The sequence below is a fragment of the Podarcis erhardii genome (assembly GCF_964252035.2).
Source record: "Podarcis erhardii genome assembly, chromosome: 5".
Classification (NCBI taxonomy): domain Eukaryota; kingdom Metazoa; phylum Chordata; class Lepidosauria; order Squamata; family Lacertidae; genus Podarcis; species Podarcis erhardii.
This window is the reverse complement of record NC_138509.1, coordinates 15,511,135-15,528,577: the sequence shown is the minus strand read 5'-3', so window position 1 is coordinate 15,528,577 and position 17,443 is coordinate 15,511,135. Positions and strand designations below refer to the sequence as shown.

Genomic DNA, 17,443 nt, shown 5'->3' with positions numbered 1-17,443 from the left:
TAATTTTTTTTTAAAAGGGGGTTTCCACACATACATACCTAAATTTTAGTAACTGCACAGCCACACACTTAACTCCTTGCAGCATGCTAGTCCCAAAAGCGAAAAAGTGACCCGACAGCTCCCAAAACATTTGTTTGCGATTAGTGCCAGCAAGCTCAGGACTAAGATCGCTCCCAGCCACGGACCGAGGATCTCCATCAACATCATGGGTTTTGTATTTTTTTAGAAAACCCAACGAAGTCTGAACTTAGCAACCAACACATTCAGCATAGCTTGTTGACCAAAGTCCTCTCACCATGGGCCAGCCTTTTTACATTACAGACAAGTGCAGATCAGCAGGTCCAACTCCTCGGCAACGCCGCCATACCAAGCCATTCCTGGTCTGTCCAACGTTTTAGTGGAAGCCATTGATAAGAGGCAGAAAAGCACAATGATGCGTGTTAAATGACTTCGGGAATGACAACGACGACTCCCTCACAATCTGGAAGTCACTGAGAGACTGTCAACCATGGCTTCACAGGTAGTCGGCTGGTTTGTACGTATGTTTGTTTGGTTTGTTTGTTTTCTCTTCCCTTTCGAAAAAGAACCACTGCCGTGAAGAGACAGGTAAGGCAGAGAGCAACAACAGGGAAAGGAAGCCTTGATTAAGAAGGAGAGTAAAACGAAGGAAGTTGTGAGCCAAATGAAGCTTTTTGAGCTCGGCCATCATCGCCAGCAGGCCTGTCAGAAACATGTGAAGCCACTCTCAATCCTCAACAATGAAGTGCAGACAAACTCGAATTTCATTCCAATTCAGAAAAGGAAAAAGAAAGAAAGAAAAACGAAAATGGGACCCGGCAAGGATCAAGAGTGAATGCAAATGTGTCAACGTTCCAAAATGGCTGGATGCAACGCGGGTCAGTCGCCAGGGGGAAATGGAGGAAGTACCTTACTAGACCACTTGGTGGCTTCCCGGTGCAGAGACTGAGCAGCGGCCAGAATGGGCTGGTTAACGGGCTGGTTGGTTGGCATTAACAGCAGCTCAGGCTCGTAATCATCTTCAATGTCAGAGGGGAGAGTGAATTCAACATCTGCTTCCTCCTCCTCCTCCTCCTCCTCCTGATCTACATCTACATCAGCCTCAGGGGCTTCCTTAACCTCATCAGTCACATCAGGCTTCGCAGGTTGGGCGGGGGGGGGGGGATGCGGAGGGGGGATATGAAGAAACAGGGACAGTTAGTATAAAGAAGCAGGATCTGGTCCAAGAGCAAGAACTGAGCTGGTTTTAGTAAATCCCTTTATTCTGGAAGGCAACGGAAGGAGGGGCAGGGAGGAAGGGACGCAATTCCAAGGGAACACTTGACCTGAGAATCTACAAAGGCTTCAAGGAGAGAAACAACAAGAGTTTAGAGAAAGCACACCAAGAATCATCATCGTTTTTCACTCGAGGTCCTCTCTAAAGTGTCTTCTATTTCACCACAACATTCTTTTCTGGCAAGACAATGGCGCCACGGAGACAGGAAAGGAAACGAGAAACAAAAGCAAGTGCAACACTTAAAGATTACTTAGGGGGTGCAAGAGGAAAGTTTCAACGATGGGGCTTGAGTGCTGAGAAAAAACCGCCAGGGAGCAGAGACGCCAGGGGCTGCTTTCTGTGCCCAAGAGAGATGGGAAAGGCAGGCACCCAAAGCACATTTAGGGTGCTATTAAGGGTGGGGAAGTGGCAGACCTGACCCTACGGAGCCTCACGGATATGAATGGAAGTCGCTCCAGGGCTTTTGTGCGTGTCCTTGTTGAAAAGAGCTCCGATTCATTTCAGCAAGGTTTGCACAGGAGAATTTGCAAGCAAATCGTGCTCCGTGTCTATTATTTTGTGGCGGGAATGTGGGGGTGGGGGAATTGGGACAAAGATGCCATATGGATTCTGCAGGCACCACCACGTCTTGGTCCAGGCCATGTAAAAGGAGGTTATTGTGAAAGCAAAACACAATGCAGGAAGGAAGTCAGGACAGAAAGCCAAGGGATTGTGGAAGAAACAGGAGAGGCTGCTCATTAGAAGGACATGATCAGTGTGTTAATTGTTAGCAGACAGAAAGTGATGTTAGCAGCACACACAAACAAAGCCAGCCGGAAATGTTTCTGTTAGCAGAAGGTTAATGAGATGGTGCCAGATTGTTTTGCCACAATGTTGTTCTACAAAAATCCAAATGAGGATTTTCAAATCGTTTGTCAGAGTATCCTGAATCACATCCTGTGGGAAGGATGTCTCTAAAAAAAACAACAGAACAGCTCGGTATTATCGCAGCCAAACTTCAGGGTACCAATCCATTACAGAAAGAGAAGACAAAAGGGGCAGCTGAAACACCGCCTTTTCAAGTGCAACCAGACCCACACACAATTATCACATTTTATTTCAGTTTGCCCCCCCCCCCAGCCCCCACGTCCTTCACAAACCCTCCCCCCCTTGTTTTTGCATGTTCACACTTCCTTCTTCAAGAACAGTGGCTTTCAGTATTAAACCTTCTCCCCCCCCTCCAATTACTCAGTTTATGCAATTATATGCTCCCAAATAATTTAGATGCAGTTTAAGGTGGCAGTGTGGGATTTCATCTCTTTTTGCTTTCTGGGTAAACCCAGAAGTTAAATGCAGTGTGTTAAGTAAGGGCCATTTCTTTTAATGAGGACCAAGTGGTGAAGTCTTTTTGTCCGGCAACCTGAAACATCTGCTTAAGAGATAGCAAGCACTTATGGACAAAAGCAACTTGTTGCCTTCTGGGGAATTATTGATCCCAATGTGACCACCTCCCTTCTCCATCCTGATCCTATAACTCAAAATGGGGGGACAGGGGACAGCGAGCTGTGGGGGGGAGTGCCTGAAAGTTAAGGTACGTGCATTTACTAAATATGAAGGACATGTCAGTTTAAAAAATATTGGTTGGTATCCAACCAAATAATTCCACTCTTCTGGCTGTTGAATGGAACTTTCCCTCCCTCTCCTGCCTCCAAAACCCAGAATATATTTAGGGGGACTTGCAGGGAAGTTCTACTGCACCTTATTTCATTCATGCTATCCATAACCCAAAGTGGTTCAAGGCATTAGGCAATTAAACCACACACACTTGCCACTAAAGGGATTTGCATTAACAACCCATCTTAGGGGCTCTATTTCAAATTTATTTTTCCATGTTGCCGAGTGAAGGATTCTGTGGGACTCTGTGCACTTTTGTAGAGGACATGAGACTGATAAATATCCCCCTCTTTCAGTCTCACCACGTTTGAGTAGCACAACAGCCAACAAAAATAGGGTGTATATCCTAGCAAATGTTCAAGTAACGCTGGGAAGGAGGAGAGAGGGGAAGTCAAGAAATTTATTGTCCAGGAAGAGGGAAAAATTAAATTGGCAGAGCATGAAGAGAAAAGGAGGGGAAAGTTAATTTGCTACGCAGTCGGAATAAACAAGTAATACACAACTGAAACTATTTTTCACAGCCAGCTCAAAGCAATCTGCTCGGTTTTTGCGCCTCCCCTCAGAGCCAGTGGCTTCTACACACAATCTCTTCTGCTGGAAGAGTGGCTCAGAGTGTAGCCATTTATTCTCCACCTACTTTTGGAGACACATAAACCCACAATATTTAAGTGCAGGGGGGGAACCCCCACATTGCAGCCACCTTGGGACAGGGCACTGCAGATAATGTTCCCCTGAATGGAATTACCAAGATACAGCAGTTAAGTATCAGCTTCTCTCAACAGCTGGGTTTATTTATTGATCACACACACACCCCAGTGACCTTAAAGTTAAAAGCTCGGAAGGCACCAAATCTCAACTACAATGTCTACCAGGACAGGTTTTAAATGATATTTTAAAACTACATTTTAAACTGAAGCAAGTGCGATGTAGTGGAAAGTGTCAGACTTAAGACCTAGGGTTCAAAATCCACACTCAGCCACGAAGCTCGCTGGGTGAATTTGGGTTTCTCAGCCTAACCTACCTCACAGGGTGGTTGTAGGGATTACATGAGGAAAGAGGAGACGACGTATGAAACCTTGGGTAAAAAGGTGGAATATAAATTAAATAATACTGTTTTTCTCAAGCATGCTACTAAAATCAGTGAGAAAGTGTGTGTGTGTGTGCGTGTGCATGTGCGTGTGTGTGTGTGTGTGTGTGTGTGTGTGTGTGTGTGTGTTCAGTGTTGCTTTGCTTGGAAAATTCATTTTGGACTGTTTGCTTTCCTGTTATCCCTTCCAAAAATAAAAACTGTCAAGGTCAAAATGATACTTGTTTTGTGATGAGATGCCCCCCCCCAAAAAAAACCAACCCCCAAAAAACTCACTTGCAAGGGTTGGCATCGTTGTTGCAGCAATCTTAAACGAATCTGGCAAACATGGCAAGACGTTTGGCACCCATGTTACAGCCCCCATTCAGAGGTAAGCGTGGCTATTCTGCATAGCCCTTCTACACTGACCTCTGGGGCGGTCCACTTCTTGCAACAGTCTGGTGGGGCAGGGGAGAAAGCTTGCAGAACACATAAAGGGCAAAAGGCAGATACTATGGGCTTGATTCCCCAACTCAGGCAAAAGGTCCCGAATGCTGGCATAAATTCTTAAGGCTCATTTCAGCTAAAGGCTCAAGTCCGGTGAGGTTTCCCTCCCCCTTCTTGCTACCGCTAAAGTTCTACATACGCCAAGGCGTGGTTATGAAATCTGTGCACAATAAGAGTCTTGGGAACAACTCTACGGTTTTAATGAAATGATGGGACGTGAAAAGCCCCATGCTTATATCAATAATTTGCAAAGCTTTAAAAATAGCCTTGGAGCTGCTTCTGAAAAAGCCCACTTCTGGGTAGACATGTGAAAAGGAAAGAGAGTGCGCAAAATATTGTGGATATTGTTGGAGATTACACACCACCTTTCCAAATCCTTGTAGCAAGATGGGGAAACGTGCAGCCCTGCAGATGGTCTCCCAACTCCCATCGGTCCCAGGCAACATGGCCAATGGACAGGGATGATGGGAGTTGGAGTCCAGCACCTTCTCTTGAAGGACCACAGGTAACCCCATTCCTGCACTACAGAGTCAGCACAACACAAAGGTTTTCATGGGTTCATGGGGAGAAGCAACTCTGGATGCAACAGCAGAAAGTCAATTTTAGATTGCCTCTTTCCTAACTCCTACAGCACTATCAAGCTTTTGTTTGTTTGTTTTCAGTGCTCTTCCAGAGCACACTGGAAACCTTTGTGGAGTTTCTCACTTCATTTGGGTGAGACAGATTGGTTTTCTCTCTCATCTGTTGGATTTGACCCCCAATTCCAACTCACCCAGGGCATAAAATTTCCGGGCAACCTGAGGAAGGTTTTACAGCGAGGTCTTTGTACAGCAGTGATAAGAGCGGTCAACGTAAGGATGAGGATTTGTAATCAGCAATTCACTCTCTAAAAAGAGCCCAACGTCTGAAGATCAATACCAGGGGTCAGCAAGGTTTACCGGCCATGGGCTGGATCACTCCCACGGAGACTGTCTGTGGGCCGAACTGGCACAGCGTGACGCCAAAAATCGTGTCTGCGCATGTCCGCGGCGCCAGTAATTGCTTCTGTGTATGCCCAGACACCGAAAATCATGCCAGCACAGAAGCGATTTTCGGCATCTGGACATGTGCAGAAACGATTTCTGGTGTCGTGGGCCGGTAAAACAGTCTTTGTTGGCCGCATCCTGCCCATGGACCGCACATTGCCGACCCCTGATCTATACAAACAGATCTGCCTACAACACTGGGATATCCCCAAGTGACACCAATGCAATACCCACGAAACACACCGGTCTGCAATTTCTTTGGGTTAAACGGAGAAGCAGCAGTTAAGCAAGAACACAGGGATGCATTGGCCGTTCTTACCTTGCTGGACCACTTTCTGGCTTCATCGTGGAGCTGCCTGGCAGCCATCATCATGGGCTGGTTGAGCACCTCCCCAGCCTTCACCTCTGGGAACTCTTCATCCTTCTCTTCAGGAGGAGGGGGCCTGGGGGGAGGAACCTCGCCCTCTGGCAGCGGCGGCTTGGGAGGAGCAAGTTCATCTGTAAGCTAAGGAACAAAGGAAATGGGTTGCAGTACCCCAACGCAGAGATACAAATGCAAAATGGCCAAATCTATAGCAATCCACAGAATGGGGAATCTTCTTTTATTTTATTTTTCAGCTTTTGCACCTAAGTTGTCCCTTTATTTATTTATTTTATATTTATTAGTTTTACCTAGTGATTATTAATTATACACATCAAACATAACAATTACAACAAGAAAAGAAAAAAAGAGGTTCTCTCAAACCTTCTGACCTCCATGGGTTCCATTTCTAAAAAATTGTTCCTGAATCTTTTACTGTAATCTATCTAGTATAAATCCATAGTATCCAAAGTTTGTGCTACTTTACAAGTGTTATTGTATTCCTGCTAGTGATTTCAACTGTTTACAGTGGTCTCTAAGGTATGTTATAAAATTATTCCAGTCCTTAATAAAAATTTGGTCTTCCTGATTTCTGATCCTTCCCAGGATGGGGAATTTTCAGTGCTTTGGGCAAACTTTCCAAACTCAAATTCGCCATTCTTTTGCCAAGCTGAGAATAATGAAAATTAAGACACCTACCCAAGAATATGATTTACATACTTTCTGGAGGGTTGGGCCAAGGATGAATGTGGCTCTCAGCCCTGATTTACATTATCCAGTAATATCTATGTTAAAATCCATTATGGTAGACTTTACAAAATGATCTCTTAAGTTAGCAACTGTTAGCAAAAGCGTCCTTCATCCCTCTCACTTGGTTTTCTGATCTGCTAACCAGCAGGAAATTGTAGAAAGGGTGGGGGACAATAGCTCACTTCAGATGTCCTTCTATAGAGAAGGTAACTGAGGTTGTATGGCACTGTGGATTAAACCACAGAGCCTAGGGCTTGCCAGTCAGAAGGTCAGCAGTTCAAATCCCCGTGATGGGGTGAGCTCCTGTTGCTCGGTCCCAGGTCCTGCCAACCTAGCAGTTCAAAAGCATGTCAAGTGCAAGTAGATAAATAGGTACTGCACTGGTGGGAAGGTAAACGGCATTTCTGTGCGCTGCTCTGGTTCGCCAGAAGCAGCTTAGTCATGCTGGCCACCAGCTTCCTCAGCCAGTAAAGCGAGATGAGCGCAGCAACCCCAGAGTCATCCACGACTGGACCTAATGATCCCTTTACCTTTACCTTTACTAATATGCTATCATATTATATATTCAACTCCTGAATTCAAATGCCCATGTTTTCAAGAGAGCTTTCAAAGGCATGGACAGTGTTTTCTGAAATCTCAAAAATGTGCACCTAACCCACCTTTAAGTTCTTCCTATTAATGGATGTGTTCACAACAACACTTCCCCAAATTCAAAGTTCATACATAATCACAGATGGCCTGAAAGGCACACACTTGGCTTTAAACTGCTGCTTTTCTCAGCAAAATACAAGGACCCAGGACTCTGTTCTTTTCTTGCCACTTCTGTGTTTTTTGGTTGGATTACCTTCATACAGAGGGCATTGTACTCCGCTCTCAAGATGCTAAAGAAACAAAACTTGGGGATGCAATCTTGTGTGTATGCCAGCGTGTATTATACAAGAACACTGTGTGACTGGAATCAGATTTCAGCATTAAGTGATTCCAGTCACACAAGGAAACCACAGCCATTTAAATAATTGAAAGTGGCTCAACCAAATGGTTGCAGATTACCTCCGTCCTTCCAGAGCAATTTTCCGTAACACGGCACTTACGTGAAGTTGCTCAAGATCAGGAGGCGGAGGGGGAAAGTCGGGTTCCTGGGGCTGGAAAGCCTCTCGGACTTTGGCCACAGCTCCCAGGATCCTGTAGCCGGAATCAAGGAAATTCTTCTGCAAACCTAGGAAAGGCAAAAGAGAGAGAGAGAGAGAGAGAGAGAGAGAGAGAGAGAGCTTAGTATTTAGTTTTGAAAATTCAGTGACAAGGCACTTTGAAGAGTTGGAGAAAGCATCTCTGTCTAATGCTTACCAGGATCAGAAATATTGCCTGCCACAGCTTTCGCATCCATCACCATTGGCGAAATGGTTTTGCTCAGGTCATCAGAGGCAGCTTTCACAGCTTCCCGAAACTTGGGATCCTCTGAGTTTTCCACCTCCTTCTTTGCCACTAACAAAATCCGGTTTGCTCGCCGGGCAATGCTGGTGGCCCCAGCGACAAGCATCTGCGGCTGAATGTTGGCCATCGCGACTTTGCACTTGTCCAGGTCCTTCTTAATGGCCTCCTCGGAAGCATCCAACAGAGACTTGGTATCAATTGCTTCGTCCACCATCCCTAGGGTAAGAAGTTTACAGATTTACCTCCCTTCACGTACACGGCAAGGGGAAATGACGCTGGAGGGGAAGGTCACCCTTAAATACAGGATGGAGTTCTGCTACCTTGGCCAGGTGAATTTGTCAGGGTACTGATTTGGTACAATCCTGATTATGAGCATTTAAACTCTTATCACCCTTCTCACTTGGCTCTTGCCACCAGAGGGCCTCCAAATTCTATCAAATCCTCAAACAGGAATGGGTTTCATTTACATGGGGATGAGTACATTTTTGTACTGCGGATAGTGGAAAACACGCAGATCAATGTTTCCCAAACTTAGGTCTCCTGCTGTTTTTGGACTACAATTCCCATCATCCCTAACCACTGGGTCCTGCTAGCTAGGGATTATGGGAGTAGTCCAAAAACAGCTGCAGACCCAAGTTTGCGAAACCCTGTGCTAGATTTACAGAAAGGGAACTCAGTGGGACAAGGCAATTTGGATGGAAGTTCAATATGTAAAAATGGATGTCATATTTCTTCCCTTAACAGCATCTGTGTGCAAACACAAAACACATCCAAATCTATATGCAATTTTGCCGTAATGAACAAGTGATTGAAATAGAGTTGCATGACAATAATTTATCCAAAAGCTGTGTTTGTAGGCTGCCAGTGATAAGGCAAGACATATTCCAAACAAAAGTATGGCGCAATGTTTTCCTTGAATCCACTGTGACTTTTTTAGGTGGGGGGGGGGGATGACTTTTCCCTTTCTGTCACATGCTTAAGTCAACTGCATCAAGGAATTGCTCTTCCCTTTCTAGTTTCCTTCCAATTATATCACAGGCTCGTCATCAGTGATTTGGGGCTACAAAACCATGGCCACAAGTTTACCTGTCATTACCTGTCCTCCATTTTACCTGTCATTTTTTCCACATTATCAATCCACTGGTTCTTCATGGTCTCAAAGTGCTCATAAGCAGCTTGATTTCCGGGATTCCTTAGAAGGATGCGAGCAGCAGATACTACCTGCCAATGCAAAAACACCCTAATATGCTGGCAGTAATAATGCACAGGAACAGAAAGTAAGTGCACTGGGATTTATTTTGCAATGTAGGTAATCTGAAATTTAAGCATCTCTCATCTGAAATGGGTCCCAGTTTGGGGAGTTTCACAAGAAGTCTCCAACTGAAAGATGGATTTATACCACTCAAGAACACTCTGAGGTCCAGTCGTACCTTGGTTGATGAACGCCTTGTGAGTCGAACGTTTTGGTCCCCGAATGCCCCAAACCCAAAAGTGAATGTTTGCGAATGTTCTTTGGAACCCAAACATCTGATGCGGCTTCTGATTGGCTACAGGAGCTTCCTGCAGCCAACCAAAGCCACACCTTGGTTTCTGAACGTTATGGAAGTCGAACAGACTTCCAGAACGGTTTCCGTTCGACTTCTGAGGTATGACTGTACTGAGAATTTCCGAAGAGCATAATTCCCAATCATGACATGGGGACTGCACAGAATTATTATTTTTTAATTACCGCCTTTATTTAGAAGAAAACAACAACAAAATAAAGCCAAGAAATTACGGAAGTCTCTAGTGCAAATAGTAATTGTTAAAATACTTTCATCACATGAACATAAGTAGACTATTACACAATAGCTTGTAAAAATTACTTTTTCTATACAGAGAATCCTTCAGATTTATTCCTACTCGAAGTACATGCTCCCAAAGTAGGAAACAGACGCACAAAGGATCTGTTTATCCAGAGACCCAAGTGTGAAGACTGACCAGAGAGAGAACATATTCCATGACAGTGGAACATATTCCACTGGTCAGTGAAAGATTCACCATACACCATAAAAAGCTGTCAGCTCCTTCTTTCCTTAGGAGAATACGGTGGAAGATTATGGTGCTCTCTAGTTTTCAACTGAGCCTCAGAGGAATTTTAAGCTGCTACTGAAAAAAGCAAAAGGGGCAGGCATGAACCACTCTCGTGGAGGCCGTCAGAGGGAAGGAAGTTAACGCCAGGCACCCCTCTGTTATGCCCGGATCCAGCTCCCACTGAAATTCCCTCCTCTTGCAGCTTTTTAGATTGTAGCTTAACTTCTAAAAGGTCTTTTTGGCTGGGACGAAGCTATAAAATAAATGCAATGTTAACCTGAAAGTGTTCATTAATTTCAATGGGACTTAGAAAGTAAGTCCTTAAGACTGTAGTCAAAGCGAGCCTCTGCTTCTGTAGGTTAAGCCAACCTATGCATACATTGTTATGAGATTTTATAGATTTTGATTTTTTTTACAGTCTCCTAAAAATAGCCTACAATTTAAGGAAGTTACCCTCTCTCAACCCCTTGATTTGTGTGCTATCTCTCACACAGAGAATCATCTAATCCTAATATTTAAATGCTCGTGTTTATAGCCAAGAAATGGAAATCATAAGAATTACCAACTGTGGAAGAATGGCAGATGAAAATGATGGACTATATGGAGTTGGCTGACCTTACTGGAAGAATCCACGACCATAAAGAACAGGAATACCAAGAAGAAATTTAAAGACTATTTGAATAAATATTGTAATATTGAAAATTAGAAATTACTTGAAAGTACCTAATAGGCCTAGGATTAAATTAGGAGTTAGTTAAATAAATGAGATGTAGAACTTTAAGAAAAGTTAAGAAATTTGATTTTAATTGGAATATTGTGTTTTAATAATGATATTAGAAAACTGCTAAATACAAGGAAATTCAGATGGGAGGGCCCAGAGGAAGTCAAAAACATGTTTATGAGGTTAGAAGTTTAAATAACCAATTAATTTGTGTTGTTTAGGTGTTTGTTGTTTTGTTTTTTATTTTCTTTTTTGCTTATATTTGTGGTTTTGTTTCTTTTTTCTTTGTTGTAGTATGTGTTATAATTGTAAGAAACTTTTGGACAGATTTGTGGACTTTTAAAGCAGCAGCAACAAGAGGATTGGATCCCTTTCGGAACTTGAAATATGGGTACCCCCAACAAAAATTTAAAATTAGGCTCTGTAATTCAGAATTTATGTGATTTGATTTGATTTGATTGGTCTGTTAATAAAAAATATTTTAAAATATATATAATTGTAAGAAACTTAATAAAAAAAATTATTATTTTTTAAAATGCTCATGTTTTATTCTTCGACTCCTTCTCTCATTCAATTTATTTCACTTCAGTTTCAGATACTGGCGTCTCCAACCCCACTACATGCTTATTGGAGATGAACTCTCTGAACAGAAACTGAACAACTGAATTTTTCGTCCAGGTGAAGTTTTTGGTGGCTGCAAACTGAGCAGCAAATTGGGGAACGTTCAACCAGAAGTGTGCAGATCTTTGGGCATTCTGCAGTAGATCGGTGAGGATTTCTGACTTCCAATTGTTTAACAATAACAGCGGCAAAATGACTCCCATTCCGTGGCATAAATTATACCAAGAAAATGAAGAAAGACTGGGGTAACTGAGAGGGGTTGTTGTCATTGTCAAACGAATGTGAGCTCCGATCAAAACCAGAGTTTCTGACAGTGAGAGGGAAAGATACCTGAGGGGTGAGCTCCCTTGCGGACTTCACAGTTGCTTGTATGCCTTCGACAGTACTTTTGTTGGCTGTTCCAACTGCAGCTGCCTTTTCTGCAGTAGCTCCGAGCCTGGCAGCATGGTTTTCAAAATTGGCTGCCCTGTCATCAAACACCTGAAAGTTGAAATACATCAACAACCACAGATTAAAAAATGCAGCCAGTTCAGAGTTTTATACCAAGCCAGGGGCCCCCAAGCAACTCATAGTAACCCATTCAATTACAGACTAGATGCTTCAATTAAGGTTAGTTTAATCAATGATGAATTTATAATTCTTTGGTGATTTATTAGAAAACTAAAACTGTTCAGCAGAGATACCGAGCTGCTAATCTTTCAGGGCTCTTTTGCTTTTTTTGTTGCAACCAACTAGCTACCCCTCTGGAAGATGAACAGAGTAACACACACATTTCTTATGGACAGAACTCTTTTTGGCAGTTTTAAGCCCCGGTTTCTCCTGCCCACCTAGCAGTTCGAAAGCACGTCTAAGTGCAATTAATAAATAGGTACCACTCTGGCGGGAAGATAAACAGCGTTTCCGTGCACTGCTCTGGTTCGCCAGAAGCGGCTTAGTCATGCTGGCCACCTGACCCGGAAGCTGTACTCTGGCTCCCTCGGCCAGTAAAGAGAGATGAGCGCCGCAACCCCAGAGTCGTCCGCGACTGGACCAAATGGTCAGGGGTCCCTTTACCTTTACCTTTAAGCCCTGGTTTACACACACAAGGCTACAATGATAATGGGTGTGAATGCGCCATGATAGATATGAGTACCAATGACAGAGCTTTCCTCAGATCACCTTAAAAGCGCAATTCTTTTCAAGGAAGATGGTTCAAACAGTCAGCTGTCACCAACTTGGTGCCCCCAGACTCTGAGCTTCCATTAAAAAAATAAAAGTAAGCTCTTCTAGAAAGAAAGACGTAACAAAATGTAAAGGTACCCCTCCAAGTGATTTCTGTGGAATGTGAGCGGCATGTCTGCCTTGTATATTTTTTTCTGGTACTGAGGAATACTCCCTGTTGTCATTAGACAGCAATAGCATCTGTATGTGATCTCCAGTGTAAGGACCAGAAGGACACAACTGACTTCCTGTGATAAGCATAAGGTTGTTGGGGTGGCTGTCTCTCTCATTTTGTGTTAAGTCACACAACCCAAGGCTGCCATTTTGTGACTGGTACCCGCAGAACACTCAAGACTCAGAATGTACCCCTACTCCAAAACATTTGGCTACACCTGGATTAAGTTATAGTAATGTTTCAAACTGTGGACACCAATTGCATTCCTTTTCCTCAAGGGTGGTGGGGGGAAACCATTCAAGTATAAAAAGTCTAACATCTGACTGTTACTTTGGCCTATGCAGAATTATATTGCTCACTGTAACTTAAAGACTGGTGCATGCTGGGAACAGACTCACCTCGTCCCTGTTGGGGGCGTCTGGAGGAGCAGTGGCCGCTACTGCCAACAGTTTAATTGGTGTTGTCGTGTCGCTGAACACATCAGATACTTCCTGTGTCATGGCTTCTTGCATCCTTGATTTCAGATCCTTAATAGGAATGCAAAGGCTCCGCGTCAAAACACAGAAATGGGTTTGCCATGATGAAGTGTGGTGCAAAAGTAAAACACTGGATCTGAATATGGACAGCCTAGGTTCAAACAAGGCTCAGCCATAAAGCTGAAGTTACAAACAGATGGGAGACCTTCAAAGATGGACTGTGAGAAGGACCGTGACAGTAGGGCCCCTGACGCCCCACTCCCAATTCACCATCTAGCTAGATTTTTAGTCTATACCCCTAACCCAGAACACTAAAACAGCAAAGCTAGGAAAGAAGGGAGGTTGCTATTAAGAATGTGAAGTGGCTGACATGGAGCAAGACCAACATGGCTCCACACTAGTGCTGTGGTCTAAACCACTGAGCCTCTTGGCCAGGTTTCCTCGAACTTAACCCTCCAGATGTTTTTGGCCTACAACTCCCATGATCCCTAGCTAACAGGACCAGTGGTCAGGGATGATGGGAACTGCAGTCTCAAAACATCTGGAGGGCCAAGTTTGAGGAAGCCTGCTCTTGGGCTTGCTGATCAGAAAGTTGGTAGTTCGAATCCCACGATGGAGTGAGCTCCCGTTGCTCTGTTCCAGCTCCTGCCAACCTAGCAGTTCAAAAGCACGCCAGTGCAAGTGAATAGGCAAAGCTGTGGCGGGAAGGTAAACGGCATTTCTGTGCACTCTGGTTTCCATCACGGTGTCCCGTTGCGCCAGAAGCGGTTTAGTCATGCTGGCCACATGACCTGAAAAGCTGTCTGTGGGCAAACGCCGGCTCCCTTGGCCTTAAATCGAGATGTGTGCCATAACCCCATAGTCGCCTTGGAATGGACTTAACTGTCCAGGGATCCTTTAGCTTTTATTGAGCAAGAACTGGGCCCAATCCACAAGAGTTCTGTGAGGAGCTCTATGCCCCAAACTGCCAAATGTCACTTCCGTCAGGAAATGACCAGCAATGGGTGGTAGGGGTAATTGGAATTGGAATTAATTGGAATTAAGTTAAATTAATGGAGGATGCACAGCAGCAAAAGAATGTAGATTGTGTCCAAAGCATTTATGTCTATAATCTATGTTGCAAAGACCAGTAGCTTGAACAGGAAGATTCTCTGGCTTTGTTAGTTAACGCATATAGACTGGCAACACACTGTCCCACATGAGCTCTTCCTTCTCTTTTCAAATACTGTTTTTATTTACCTTCAATGAGTCCTGCAGCTGGGCAGCAATTGCCTTGGCTTGAGGAGATTCCCCTTCGCCTCGTGCTGCCAGGTCAGCTAACTGGGCAGCCAGCTGTTCCACACGGTCACATTTGGCGAGCAGGTCCTGGCGATAAGGTCCCAGCATGACATTGGCAAGACGGCGACCTTCGGCCACAAGACCCCGGATGGCAGCCTGACCTGCATTGAAAGTGATTCATCTTGCTTAATTTATGGAGCAAGAGAAATTAGAACAGTAGTGTCACCACTGTCAGAGATCAGGCTGAGGAGTACTGCTTTGATGAGGAATGGTGGTAGCCTCCCCCTGCTCCTGACCAGGCTCCTGAAGCTGCCCAGGAGCAGTGAAACAGTATAGATTTGGAACAATGGTTTGCAGAGGGGCACAGTTCTGAAGACAAAAGTTGGGACAAACTGGCGGTTGAACAGCAAAGTGAAGAAGAACTGGGAGAGAAAGAGAGCTAACAGACTCTCTCTTGCTGGAGAGTGTCCAGCCTATCAGTCCAAGGTCACGTAGAGTAGATAAGGTGGCTACACAAAAAGCACAGTGGTTGTGAAATCAGGTTGCAAGGCACAGAAGTGACTAGGAGGGAAGTGGGTGGAAACCTTAACTGGGAACACCATCATTCCGAGAATGGCTGCTTTGTTCTCTTGCTGTGATCATTAAAATCTCTTTAAATGGTAAGCGACTCTTTTCGCTTTGTCCTGCTTATCTATGGCCAAAGGGGGGGGCGGGAACCGAGTCCCCGAAGCCTGACAACCACTCTCGAAAGTAAAGCAGAGTTGCCATTGTTAAGCTTTAGTGCCAGCATAATCACTACCTTCCCCTAGGTACTCTGAAACGCTACCATGCTGCAACACGTCCTCCCTAATAACTAGGCAGCCCTATTTTCTCTGTAGTTTTCCGGGCTTATGCAAGTCGGCTTTGGGGTGTCCCACCTGAAGTCATCACAGAGAAAAGACCACTTGTGAAGGGGATTTCTGTGCAGGTTAAAAAAAAGATGGCCTCGTGGTGCCATATAGATTTTTATTTTGGGCTGCCCGTTGTTTTCAATTACTCATTCTCCAGTTTGCCTGAGATTCCCCATCATTTATTTGTTATCTTATGTTTAGCAAAGGTTGTTCTTTGTCATTTTGTTGGCTTCTGCTGTCCTCTCTCCTGGATTTTCCTTCTTTGAGATTCCTGCATTGCAGATTCGATGACCCTATATTATAATATTTCCCCAGCCACTGTGGGCGGCTCCCAACAGATTATTAATAATAAAGAGATAAAACATCAAACATTAAAGCTTCCCTTGTGGTCCCTCTTCCAACTTGATAATTCTCTGGTTCTTTGGCTTCCCATAATAGAGAGCTGCCGGTTCCAAAGGAGAGGGAGGGATTGTTGGAAATGATCGTTGGAGCAGCGATTTTGCATTGAGCCACTTGGTGGACCTCAACTCCCACCTGAGTTCATGTTCACACGCACAGAAAAATTAAAACACTCACCTACTCCACGGTCATCAACTGTAGGGTTGTCTATCCATCTCTGAGCTTGCTCAATCTTCCCTTCTAGGTGAACGGCAGCCTTGGCAGGTCTGCTGTTTGCAACAGCCCTGTTGGTTTTAGACTGCAAATTCTGCAGTGATGTTGCTATTTGCTTTGCTAATGCACGGGCTTCGGGAGAATCCCCCTTTCCACTGCAGAGAAGAAGAAAAATCTGTTAAGGAAACTTCATTAAAATCAGTTCAAAAAGTAGGTTGGTTTCAGTTAATAAGACGTTCATGTATCGTAGCTGTGAATATGCTATTTACTATGCTTAACTGCATTCAACAAAGCACTGTGGTCTGCATTTTCACAAAGGATGAGTCGAGGCAATCTTTTAAAAAAGGAAAGCAAGTAGCTTAATGAATGAAAGCAATTCCGGCAAGGAAAGTTCAACTAACAACACCAAGTGAAATTCTTCATTGAAGACCCTTTCCGACACATTTAAAAATACTGGGGCCCTAGCAACACTACAAATGCATGTCACTTAAAGGTAAAGGGACCCCTGACCATTAGGTCCAGTCGTGGCCGACTCTGGGGTTGCGACGCTCATCTCGCTTTACTGGCCGAGGGAGCCGGCGTAGAGCTTCCGGGTCATGTGGCCAGCATGACTAAGCCGCTTCTGGCGAACTAGAGCAGCGCACAGAAACGCCATTTGCCTTCGCACCGGAGTGGTACCTATTTATCTACTTGCACTTTGACGTGCTTTCGAACTGCTAGGTTGACAGGAGCAGGAACCGAACAGTGGGAGCTCACCCCGTTGCGGGGATTCAAACCGCCGACCTTCTGATTAGCAAGTCCTAGGCTCTGTGGTTTAACCCACAGTGCCACCCGCCAAGGCTTCTTCTAAATAATCCTGAGGTATGGTAGTTGGGCAAAGTGCAGAGAATTCTGTTGAGAGATCCATTGCACACACATCCTAAACCGAGCTGGACACTACGATCATCATTTGAGGGCGCTTTTCATGCACCTCCTATGTTAGAAGTCTGGAGGGCAGCAACACAAGCCTTTTCTGTGGTGGCCCCCCACTTGTGGAATGCTCTCTGGCACCTTTGCTACATCTCTTTAGGCAAAAACATTCCTCTTCCCCCAGGCCTTTGACTAATTGAACGATCTCTGGCAGGTGTTGTTTTTGTTATGGTATGTATTCTTTCTGTTTTATTGCAAATTGCCCTGTGATCTTCGGATGAAGGGTGGTATAGAAATGTAATAAATCATAGCTACAAAAACGATGATTGAAGGGTTGAAGGGCAGTATAGAAATGTAATAAATCATAGCTACAAAAACAATGATTCCCATAGTTGTGTGGG

The 17,443-nt window shown here is 44.4% G+C and overlaps 1 protein-coding gene across 4 annotated transcripts in view; it reads right to left on the bottom strand.

Annotated features, from left to right (window-relative positions):
* The window catches only part of VCL (vinculin), an 88,191-nt gene that overhangs the window by 8,235 nt on the left and 62,513 nt on the right, over window positions 1-17,443 (bottom strand). For 2 of the 4 annotated variants that reach the window (XM_081864238.1, XM_081864239.1), the window contains exons 11-19: window positions 16,098-16,288; window positions 14,593-14,792; window positions 13,276-13,404; window positions 11,833-11,982; window positions 9,200-9,308; window positions 8,001-8,303; window positions 7,748-7,872; window positions 5,865-6,050; window positions 928-1,155 (exon numbers count right to left, since the gene is read on the bottom strand). In XM_081864238.1, the coding sequence (XP_081720364.1) occupies window positions 928-1,155; window positions 5,865-6,050; window positions 7,748-7,872; window positions 8,001-8,303; window positions 9,200-9,308; window positions 11,833-11,982; window positions 13,276-13,404; window positions 14,593-14,792; window positions 16,098-16,288 (1,621 nt within the window). The remainder of the gene's footprint in view (window positions 1-927; window positions 1,156-5,864; window positions 6,051-7,747; window positions 7,873-8,000; window positions 8,304-9,199; window positions 9,309-11,832; window positions 11,983-13,275; window positions 13,405-14,592; window positions 14,793-16,097; window positions 16,289-17,443) is intronic. The other 2 variants (XM_081864240.1, XM_081864241.1) reach the window with 1 other exon arrangement.